The 11370-nt window shown below is 38.3% G+C and overlaps 3 protein-coding genes across 6 annotated transcripts; 2 read left to right on the forward strand and 1 right to left on the reverse strand.

Annotated features, from left to right (window-relative positions):
* Nucleotides 1-40: 40 nt before the first annotated feature.
* Nucleotides 41-3905, forward strand: LOC119990352 (malonyl CoA-acyl carrier protein transacylase). Of its 3 annotated transcripts, none has more exons than XM_038836220.1 (11): nt 41-445; nt 863-948; nt 1422-1488; nt 1901-2043; nt 2525-2573; nt 2675-2812; nt 2930-3010; nt 3086-3262; nt 3338-3424; nt 3518-3581; nt 3710-3905. In XM_038836220.1, the coding sequence occupies exons 1-10, from the start codon at nt 140-142 to the stop codon at nt 3578-3580; spliced, it is 1197 nt and encodes a 398-aa protein (XP_038692148.1). In that variant the 5' UTR covers nt 41-139; the 3' UTR covers nt 3581; nt 3710-3905. The 3 variants fall into 3 exon arrangements, with proteins under 3 accessions (XP_038692148.1, XP_038692149.1, XP_038692147.1); XM_038836221.1 differs by having other exon boundaries at nt 3699-3894; XM_038836219.1 differs by having other exon boundaries at nt 42-445; nt 3518-3894.
* Nucleotides 3723-5726, forward strand: LOC119991501 (pentatricopeptide repeat-containing protein MRL1, chloroplastic-like). Its single transcript, XM_038837847.1, has 7 exons — nt 3723-3743; nt 3896-4214; nt 4406-4637; nt 4881-4944; nt 5042-5186; nt 5286-5394; nt 5642-5726. The coding sequence occupies exons 1-7, from the start codon at nt 3723-3725 to the stop codon at nt 5724-5726; spliced, it is 975 nt and encodes a 324-aa protein (XP_038693775.1).
* Nucleotides 5727-7585: 1859 nt separating this feature from the next.
* On the reverse strand, nt 7586-10071 carry LOC119990600 (uncharacterized mitochondrial carrier C8C9.12c-like). 2 transcript variants are annotated; one of them, XM_038836589.1, is made up of 2 exons: nt 9069-10060; nt 7586-8110 (listed from the first exon to the last, which is right to left on the reverse strand). In XM_038836589.1, the coding sequence occupies exons 1-2, from the start codon at nt 9849-9851 to the stop codon at nt 7895-7897; spliced, it is 999 nt and encodes a 332-aa protein (XP_038692517.1). In that variant the 5' UTR covers nt 9852-10060; the 3' UTR covers nt 7586-7894. The 2 variants fall into 2 exon arrangements, with proteins under 2 accessions (XP_038692517.1, XP_038692518.1); XM_038836590.1 differs by lacking the exon at nt 7586-8110 and adding an exon at nt 8134-8834 and having other exon boundaries at nt 9069-10071.
* Between the last annotated feature and the right edge of the window lie 1299 nt (nt 10072-11370).

Raw genomic sequence — 11370 nt, forward strand, 5'->3', positions numbered from 1 at the left:
AGTAGGTTACAAAATTAATATAATGAGCTAAGCGCCGAGGACAGTTGGCCGGTTTCTTTGGTTTTCTGCCCATCTCCAACGTCTCTCTTTGTAAACTCCGCTAACCTACACAGCCCGTGCATTATAATAGACCCGGCGCATGCACTCCCTCCTAAATCGCCACCGCCCTCCTATCCTCCGCACTACCGCCTTCTGCTCCTCTGGTTCGCTCGCTCTCTCCTCAACCGCCACCATGGCCACTTTCTCCCTCGCTCTTACTTCTGTTTCTCCCAGGAAGCTTTCCTTCTTCGATTCTATTAAGAGCTGTAATGGGAACGGAATCCGGATCAGGAATCTCAACCGATCTAGGGTTTTCATGAGCGTTTCGGTTGGATCTCAAACTGTTGTTGATGATGCCTTATTCGCTGACTATAAACCCAACTGCGCTTTCTTGTTTCCCGGTCAGGTCTGTCCTTGATCGACATATGCTAATATATATGAGCTACAAGTTAGAAGAATTAAAATTTCTGTACGTAATGTTGCTAATTTTAAAAAGTTGCTCTTGAATTGCTTTAGTTTGTCTGAAGCAGTTGCTGCACTGGAGATTGACGAGTATAGGGGGTCCCTTACCCTCTTTTTTTTTATGACTGATGCCTAGGGGCATAGTAAAATCAACTATGGAAACTTGTGTACATGAATGAAAGGTTAAGGAATTTGCAGCTTCTCTTTAGTTGTGCATAATAGACACGGTAGGATAAGGATGGTCGAAGGGGAGTTGAAGGTTCAATTGAAATATGAAGTTACCTCAATGTGAGATTATCATGATTTTGGATGTTGCTTCCTTCTAGTTGTATCAATTTGATTTGTTTAATATGTTTTTCAGGGTGCGCAAGCGATTGGAATGGGGAAGGAGGCTCAAAGCGTGCCTGCTGCTGCAGATTTGTACAAGAAAGCTAATGATGTTCTTGGGTACTGTTAATATTATTCAATATTCATCAATTGAATATCATAACTATGATTTTATAGTCTGGGTTGAAATTAAGTTCAGCCATACGAGCAGCTGGCTTTTTCAAGGAAAAAAAAAAAAGAAGCTATCTGTTCTGCTTGGAACTTGATAAGGACCCCTCCATACCAGTGTTTCATGGGCTCTGGAGAGTCCCGGCCCAAACCCCACCCTAACAGTCCAATAGGCCCAGTCCGCATCCATGGGTGCACGCACCCATGGTCCGACTGTAGTCTAACAGGCCTCCACAATACCAATGTTTCATGAGCTCTTGTGAAAACCTATTGGACATGTTAAGGAGTGGCACTGGCCCTCCTTATAAACAACACTTAACTCCCCTATCTTTCCGATGTGAGAGTTTCTATCAGAACTTAAAGATATTCTCTCATTTTAGTTGTAATAATATTTCTAATGATTATGATGTTCATAATATATGCAGATTTGATCTTCTTGATGTTTGTGCCAATGGACCAAAAGAGAAACTAGATTCAACTGTTATAAGCCAGGTACCTTGCTGCTTAGCTGTCTTAATCCTATAACTCTTAATATTTTAATTTTCTTGGCAATTATCTACGGTCATCTCAATACATCTGAATAAGGGCAAGTTAGCCTGGTGAATAAGTAGAGGCCACTTAAATACAGAGCATTTAAGACTAATGACAAAAACTGGGCAAAAGAGTCTTCAATGTTTAAACTATCATATCTCATGGATTGATGGTAGAAATTCAACTTGCAAAACCATGAGTATAACCCGTTCCCCTTCCCATGTGTGTACAAAAGGAAGTGTTTCTATTTTGCTGCTTGAGTCATTGTATTATTTGATGCTTTCCACCTTTAACCTTTAAATACATTGCATTATGTGAAGTTGATATTCCATATAGAGGTCATTGCTGATTGTCTTTCTCTGCAACTTTGCAGCCTGCTATCTATGTCACAAGCCTTGCTGCAGTCGAGGTTCTCCGTGCTCGTGATGGTGGTCAGCAGATAATTGATTCAGTTGATGTCACATGTGGTCTCAGCCTAGGGGAATATACAGCGCTAGCATTTGCTGGAGCCTTTAGGTTAGTCTTCTAAGTGAATAGAATTGTTGTATGTTACATTCATAACAATTGATGTTTTAGTCGGATATATAATACTACTTTAAACTGAAGCAACACGAGCTAATGAACTTACACAAACTAGTCTATAAGCTGTTTGAATTGTAGAAAGGAATCCCATTGTTGCTAGAATTGATCAGTGAGCCAACTTGGCCTTCTAATTTAGAAAGACACGTTAAAATATATAGAAAGACACCAACAATATTCTTTTTAATGTGAAGAAGAAGACTGCCTATCTTGGTTACATATTGGTTCTATGTGATTGAAGGTGTTACTCGTCAATCAAACTAGCTACAATTTTCTTTTTTGTGGTGATAGCACGGGCCATATGGCAGATTGCTTTTCATCTTTTATTTGACTCAAATTGAATATTCAGACTATATTTTGTTATTTCCCTCTTGTTTCTAGTGACCGTTTATTTTTCCTTTTGGTTGCACTTGTATAGCTTTGAGGATGGACTCAAGCTGGTTAAACTAAGGGGGCAAGCGATGCAGGTAACAATTCATGGCTGGAAAATATATGTATTGGTGTCATTCGACAAATGGGAGGGTTTTAGACATCAATTAGTAATTGGGCTCTCTAAAATTGCCTGCAGGAAGCTTCTGACGCTGCAAAAAGTGCCATGGTAAGTGTCGTTGGACTGGATTCGGAGAAGGTTCAGCTATTATGTAATGCAGCCAATGAAGAGGTTGATGAAGCTAATAAAGTTCAGATTGCAAATTACCTATGCCCTGTAAGGTTCTATTAGATTCATTACAATGACCTAATTATCCCCATGGCCGCCTCAATATTTGACGTTTAGTTGGTTGATATCTCTGTACACTGACACGAATGCATTTCATTTTTGTAGGGCAATTACGCGGTTTCTGGTGGTGTCAAAGGAATTGAAGCAGTAGAAGCTAAGGCAAAGTCATTTAAAGCCAGAATGACGGTAATCTTGTACTTACATTTCAGGAATTTTTCCTGCCCTCTTCTCTGGCAATAACATTTCCAGAACTTCTCTCAGGTGCGCCTAGCTGTTGCTGGAGCTTTCCATACTAGTTTCATGGAACCTGCTGTATCAAGATTGGAAGCTGCATTGGCAGCCACAGTGATCAAACCTCCAAGAATTCCTGTTATATCTAATGTTGATGCGCAACCACATGCAGATCCTAATATAATCAAGAAGATATTGGCACGTCAGGTGAGCTACCTAAGAACTTGTTTCTACTTTTCATGAGCTAGAAAAAGAAACTGGACCTCAATTATATAACCACAGGTGACGTCTCCTGTCCAATGGGAAACAACAGTGAAGACTCTCCTTTCTAGAGGGCTGAAGAATGGTTATGAATTAGGACCTGGAAAGGTATAATGTATACTCACTCTGGAAACTTGGTTCACCTCATTTTAGTCACAACGCTTTAAGGTTTCTCACATGTTGTTTTCAATCATGCATTAGGTTATAGCTGGCATTCTGAAGAGAATTGACAAAGGTGCTAGCATTGAGAATATTGGTGCTTGAGGTAGTGAGTCGTGACCAATGCTGTTTTGAGTGGTTCGCCTTGAAGTTTAGAGTACCGGTTTTTTCTTAGAGATTTGGTTGATTTTAGTCTTGGACCTTAATTGATTTGTATTGATAGCTTATCTGTAGATGTATTGCCAGCATGTTGTGGAGGGCTATTCAAGTATAAAACAGGGAATGAGCTGTCTCTGATCTACTGTTCTTGAAATCCAGATTTAGCAGTGATGAGAGCAATTACCTAGTTATAGATTTGATTTCAATTTTTATGCTATGTCAAGGACGAAGTTGTTAATTGTACTATAATGTAAACTCGAGTTTGAATCTATTGGTGCGTTATCTTCTGCAAATAATTCTGTGGCTGTTGCTGATATAGATGTAAAATTGCATCATAAACTTGGTGAAGAAGGTGAAATTAATGGCTATCCTAGCATTTCTATAGAATTAGTCAGAGACGAACGTTACACTTTCTATGGGTCAAATCAGTCAGCAGAGCAATCTCGTTTAATCTTGAATGGTCTAAAACCTGAATCTTCTCGTGCCTTCTCACTGAGTCAGAATCGCTTTTCTTCCCTTGCGAGGGAACTTGCTCTAAAGCATGAAGAATTTTCAGCACAGGACTCTCTTCAAGCTGCAGGTTATGTAATTAAAAAATATTATTTCATTATCTCATTAGATCAAACAATTTCATTTATACTTTAGCTTTGATGCTTTTCCGCGTTTCCTTTCTTGCCAATACTGTTTTTTTTTTTGGTTTTAATTTGTTTTTGAAAACCCACCATTAGGCCCGTCGCTGATTTATGGAAGCGTATTTTTTTTTTCTTTCAGAGCATTTTGAAGGTAAAATACCCGTCGCCTGTTATAGAGGAAGCTCTTCTGGAACAAGTAAAACCTTAGGAAGAGGCACAGGAGTTCCCCGATATAATGAAAGAAAACCACCGGCTAAGGACAACCATACAGTTTTACCCAAGTTTCCCTATCCAAATGGGACAAATGCCCTCGACAAACATCACTCGGCAGAGCAATTCAGTGCTTACAGTCGTTTGCTGAGAGATGGGAGGTAGCTCTACATAATCCCTTTTCACCATATGAAGCATTATTTACTTATCTTGTAGAAGAAAGTTCATAGCACAAATAATTTTGGTATCTTTGATTTTGAAATGAAGAAACAGAAACTTTTCTTGATACATTTTCTTATCAGGAACGAGGAAACTTTGATGTCATTACAGTGCCTATGATAAGTTTTTCTTCTAGTTGGTTATATCTTGAAATTTGTGATATGTGTTCACAAATGGGATGTTAGGTTAACCGACTGCATGGATTTGCTTGAAGATATGGAAAAAAGGGGGTTGTTGGATACAAACAAGGTAATACTTCATAATTTAAGCTGCTATGGATTGCTCTATTCTTTGAACTTGAGTTTTTCAACCACTGTTGGTAATATATTGTTTTATATGGTTTCAGATTTATCACGCAAAGTTTTATAAAATCTGCAAAAATCGAAAAGCTGTTAAAGAAGCTTTTCGTTTCACCAAGCTGGTTCCCAACCCAACATTAAGTACATTTAATATGCTGATGTCTGTGTGTGCAAGTTCTCGAGATCCAGAAGGTGTGTTTCATTGTTGGTGCTCTTTCTAGATAATTTTTTGGATACTGTTAATCTCTTGTCGGTATGGTTCAAAGTACTTGTCTTTGTGTTGTGGTTCAGGAGCTTTCCAAGTTATGCAACTTGTCCAAGAGGCTGGCATGAAAGCTAATTGCAAACTTTACACAACTTTAATATCAACTTGTGCTAAAAGTGGAAAAGTTGATGCAATGTTTGAAGTATGGTAGCATCTTAGTTATTCTCAATTTTGAAATCACTGAAATTAGGTTTCCCTTAATTATAGCCTTGTTTTATAACTTATATTGTTGCAATTGGTGCAACAATTTGATTTCATCGTCATCATCGTGCTTATCAAGGTTACTACTTGGATCTACTCAACCTGCTTTATTGGTATTAAGCATCTCCATACTCTCTGATAATCTTCTGTTCTATGAATTTGATTCTCAAATGATAAACAGAATTAAAAAGTTCATTTCTACTGTGCTGACGTTAATGGATTTCCATAAAGAAGTAGGTAAGAGATTGCGAAGCAGCAAATACTGAACACAAAATCAAAATCAGGCAATTCATCAAACATCATTCATTGCGGCTGTCAATACAAAATAAATGGTTAGAGCCGCCCAAGTTCTCAAATACTAGTATGGACTCCGGAGCTGGAGGTTCCTCCGGGTTGCCTATGCTGCCGAAGCTGATCGATTCATTGGTCCAGGCACAGCGCGAGCCCAGTCTGGAGCCACTGCACTGAATGAGACCTTCCGGCATTGCCTGCCTCACTCACATTGCATTTTCAAGCGTCAAAAGCGTGGTTCTTCGAAATATTTTGAGACCTTCCCGCATTGCCTCCCTCACTCACATTGCATTTTTAGGCGTCAGAACCGCGCTTCTTCGAAATATTTTGGGATAGGGAGCCTGCAATCCCCCTACCTGCAATGTATTAAAATTTTTAAAATCTAAGCCATTCATTTAATCTGATGGCTGAGAAACTATCCCACATACTCTCTCTCCTCCACTTTCACTGTCCAACATATTCCCTCTCCATGGAACCTTCTAGCTTGCCTCTTTCTTTCTTCTCTAAGGTGCTCATCTGTTCCTTCCAATTTTCGTACCCATGATCATTTCTCCTTTCCATTTTCGTACTCATCTATTCCTTCCAAAACTCGAGTGAGCTCGTCTGTACTCAACTTGAATACGGCTTGCTACTGCCTTTGAGGAAAATGCCCTTCCCGATTTCCCTTCTCCCATGTGTATGTATTGAACCTAATTGCATGAGGAGTAGTCCGTCTCGCTCTCTTAAGAAAGCAATCCGTCAATGAGCTTTTGGAATGATCTGATATTTAAGGCTAGACTTTTTAAAAAGATAAAATAAAGAAAGAGATAATATTGGGGATGGTAACACGTCTAACCCTCATGAATCAATGGCTGGCTTAGATTTTAAAATTTTTAATACATTGTAGCTAAAACAATTAAATGTTCTAAAAAAAACTCTGATATCAAAAAAGGAAGACCCTCATGTATCAACGGCTGGCTTAGATTTTAAAATTTTTAATACAATGTAGCTAAAACAAGAAGACGATGCATCAGCCGGGAATCGAACCGGAGTCTGTACCGTGGCAGCGTACCATTCTACTACAAGACCAATGGTGCTTAACTAAATTTCTCGTGGAAGAAAGGCTTTTGCTCCTTTTATTTCTGACGCATCATCTTGAACCAACCATCAGCTCTGGTAAGTCTTGTTTCTGAGGTAGGCAGGGAGAGAGATTAAGCGGAAGGGGGAGATGGCGATTCCCTTGATGAGGTCTTCTATTTGTCATGCTCATATGCTCTTTCATGTTCGAATTTAGTGACAAAGAAGAACAACTGAACAAGTCGCTTTACCGTACTTCAACCGAGTCCGGTTTGCTGCTTCCTTCCCTTCACTTCAATAAATTTGCTAGGTATGTAAATAATTAGTGTCTATTATATCGTGCAATGGACCAATGCCCCCCAGAATTCTGTTGGGGAAGTAAGAAAAAAGCCTTTCTATTTAAGAATGAAAGGGCTCTTTTCCAGGTAGTGAAACAAAAAGGGATCCTAGATCGAATAATAAACCTCATTTGAATTCTGAAGTATGTAATTCGTAAGTAATTCGGAAAGCAATCGTAGAGATTTGTTGAAAATCTCAAATCATATTAAACCTTGAATCATCATCACATCAATAAAATGATGCAGATAAACACTGCCCATTGTCCAAAGAAGAGACCTCCCAACTTCTATAAGAGTACAATAATTCCACAAAATAAAATCCTACTATCAACTCAAAACTTTCCACAGATTTTAAACCCTGCAGGCTACACAACAATAATTTAAAAGAACAAACATTACAGGTAAACATTTTTTGGAAATATCATGAAATAGGATTGAAGTTGAATAAAGAAAACCTCCGAGTATTTTATTTCTATAAGATTTTCAATCCTCACGATTGTGCACAGTATAAATAATTTTCACTTATGACATTTCAACTTCCCCGCTAACATCGAACAATGAGATCACTGCCAGATGTGAAAAGGAAAAATTCATTATCCCTTGCTCATCCACGTCGTGTGGAGAAAAACTTTCATTGGCACCTACAAGAAGAGATTTTGATGCAGCAGCCAAGGAAAAAAAAATAAAGAATTCTTCCCCATGCCAACTGAAAAATGATGAAATTACTACTCCTTTATTAAATATATTTTTCATTGGATGGTGCCACTGTTACTGCTACCATTAAGCTTTTGGAAGAAGGCCTTTGACGCTTCATAAGTAGACCAGCAGATTGCAGCTGCAGGGGCATGGAAAAGCATTCTTGGAATCCATCCTCTCATGAGTCCTCTATAGCCATCATTTTCCACTACTGTTTGGATCACGTCCCCAATAGCGCTACTCTTAAATCTGTGGCATCCGCACACACCCTGTGCAGGCAGTTAACATGAAAAATGCTAAATTTAGCCAATCAAAGGCAGGGAGGCATAATGTAAAGAATCATGTCATCTTTAATCTCAGAAATTTAACATTGCCAGCACAAATTATGCATTTAAAAAATGTTATTGTAAATCAAAATCAATCATTTGCTAAACTTCGTATCCATATATAATCAGGGTTCAAATAGGTTCCAAGTAACGGTTCAATGGTGAACAAAAGACTTTAACTTATACTCAATTAACGATTATATGAAAACAGTATATTGCCACCCGTCTAGAGCTTTGTCGATGGTAATTAGCCATGCATAGAAAGGGTAGGAATAGCAACGCCTCATAGCGTAAGGATGAGACTTCAAGAGCTTTGTTCGCCCTATATAAGAACATGTTTGTTAAGAAGACATAGCCGGAAAGCTTATATAAGTCTCCAAGTAAAACTTCAGTTTTAAAGAAGAATAAGTAGCTTCATTTGTTTGAACAAAACCTTCCGCCTGTTACATCAGCTACTTCTCTCAAAACATATTTGTGCAAGCTGATTTGCTAGAATGAGTAGATTTTAGGCAGTGCATTCTATAATCAATCCCTCTACAGAGTCTCAAACCGTGAGGTCATGGTGCAACTCTTCCTTTCATTCAGGAAAAAAATTGTGGTGACACTCTCTTTTCTGATGAATGTAATTATTATAGCGTGCCACCCAAACCAACCATTTCCTACCTTCCTGAGCTCACAAAGGAAATACCCTATTACAACACGAATATCCACTCACAGAAGAGTTCAAAACTCTCTATGCACCACAACATATATAAATAAATTTGATTTCATTGACAGAAGTCCTGAGGCTGAATTGGACTAGAACAAACATATTGGATTTCGGATTGAGTAATAACGCAACCGTATCATAGAAGGCTGTAACCCCTCCAAGAAACAAACAAGATTAAACAGTAAAACTCACCTGACACTGCAATTGGGTTTTAACCACATCAAGCGGAGTTGTAACCACAGCTGCCAATGCTCCAGCAGCAGCACCGGCAGTAGCATGAACAGCCAATCGCTCGTCATCTGCATTATCCGGTGAAATCCCCATCAATCCTCCCTTTGCAGCCTCGTATGTGGCAAAATGAACAGCAGTAAATGGAGCATTCATCAACACAGTGATTCTATAAGAAGCGTAGAAAGCACCAAACCCCTCATCCCTAAAAACAGTCTTCACGCAATCCCAAACCCCCTTATACATGCCATTACCCAGCTGCAACCTCTGCTTCACCATATCCATAGGTGTGAAAACCGCGTCGCTGGCAATTGTAGCACAAACCCCTGAAATTGCGTGGGCTGCTGGGTTGTCGGGGTTGCCTCGAGAGAAGAATTCTTTGCAAATCTCATATACGGAGAAGTAAACGGCGTGCGCTGGACCAGCACCAAGGCCCATGGCGGCGATTCCACGGTAGAGGGCGGATGGGCCGTCTGTCTGAAAAATGGACCGGACTGCTTGACGGACACCTACGGATTTGATGGCACAGGAGCGCAAAGCCTGCATATGGGTCTTGACTGTATCGACCGGAAACATGGCCATGTGCTCGACGGAGCCGGCTATGGACCCAGCAACCATGAATTGCCAGAAGTGAAGCCCGTCGTGTGGGGTTGCCATGACTAGTTCCGGGTGAAAATCCGGCGGTTGCGAGACCGGACGGAAGTCCTTGGATTGCTGGAATTTGGGTTTGGCGTCTGCGTCGGCCATGAACTAAGTTCCTCTGTTAATTAACCGACCATACGAAGTTTCCTCCTCGAGAGAGTTGTGTCGATGTTTGAAGTTTGAACAGGACAACGACAGAGAGGAGGAGATTGGATTCATTGGAAGTGGTTCTACTGTTGACAAGTTAGGGTTCCAAGATTTGAGGGGTTTTTTCATTAGAAATTCAAAAATAGGGATTGAATCTTCAGAATTCAGGCGAATATGCTTGTCGTGTAATAATAAATCAACCGCAGTGGTACGTGTGTATCCCAACTTGATGTGACAACGTTGACCAGCATGTGCGATGGTATTAGGGATGCCGGGAGTATGCTGTAATTTGTCTTACAGCAGACCCCATTTTAATAATTATAAATCATTTAAAAAAAATTTTTAAAAAAATAAAATGAAAAATGAGTTTTGATCGTATTTACGGGTTTAATAATATTTTTTATTCCAAACAAAAATTAAATTCATCACAAAATTGACATAAGATGTTTCAAGTCTATATTTAACAGTTCACAATTATCATGTATTTTTTATGTTCAATTTATTTTTGTTTGAAACAAAAAAATAAATTAGACTCATAATCCCAATCAAAATATATCCATAATTTTTTTAAAAAAATAAAATTTTCCCAGCCACCCTAATGTTAGGCATTCCAACTCGTCCAACTTGATGTGTCAATTAATTCGACATGTGACATGACAAGTATATCATTAGTTATTTTTTGGATAAAAATATTCTTATTTCTTTATAACTACCTGTTCAATTCTTTTCCATACACAATGACATCATCTAATGATGTTATTGTTTTTAACATTGAAATTTGATAACTGAACATATATATTACTGAAAAATAACTGGAATTGACTAATTGTAGCTAATAATTCATTATGTCATGTGTTTTTATTGAAATTTCATTGTTTTTGGAAATAATATAATTACAAGTATAACATGTTAAATCTCATTGTTTTATTTAAATCAAGAATAGTTACGGGATTGGACAATTATAAGCTAGTAAAGTTTTTTTTTTTTTTGAGAAAAGAAGAATTTCATTGAATAATTCCAAGAGCACATTCAGTGAAATGGATAATGCTTGAAACCCTTAAAAAGTTATCCCGAAAAGACTCTCATGTAATATGGAGTGTTGGATGTGAAATGGGTCATACATGTTTGTTTTTAATCAATGACTATGTTGATGCCACATAGATTTGGAGGATTTTTGGGGATCAAGTTTTGGGGGTCTCTAGCATTGTCCAGTGAAATATAGTAAATTAATAGAGTTTGGAATATCATCCAAGAAGAAACAAGGATCCTCAGAATCTGAAGGTCGAGGGAGGACCCAAAAAGACAACAGAATTTCACACAAATTCCATTATTTGTTAAAACAATATAATTAAATTTATACGCCATATAATTGATTAGTCAAAGGAGAATTCTTATTGTTTTATATAACAACATTGAAATTTAATATAATAACGTATAAAGACAACGCAATTTACCAATTCGATCTAAAATTATAAAT

This window comes from Tripterygium wilfordii, chromosome 22 (assembly GCF_013401445.1).
Source record: "Tripterygium wilfordii isolate XIE 37 chromosome 22, ASM1340144v1, whole genome shotgun sequence".
NCBI classification, from domain to species: domain Eukaryota; kingdom Viridiplantae; phylum Streptophyta; class Magnoliopsida; order Celastrales; family Celastraceae; genus Tripterygium; species Tripterygium wilfordii.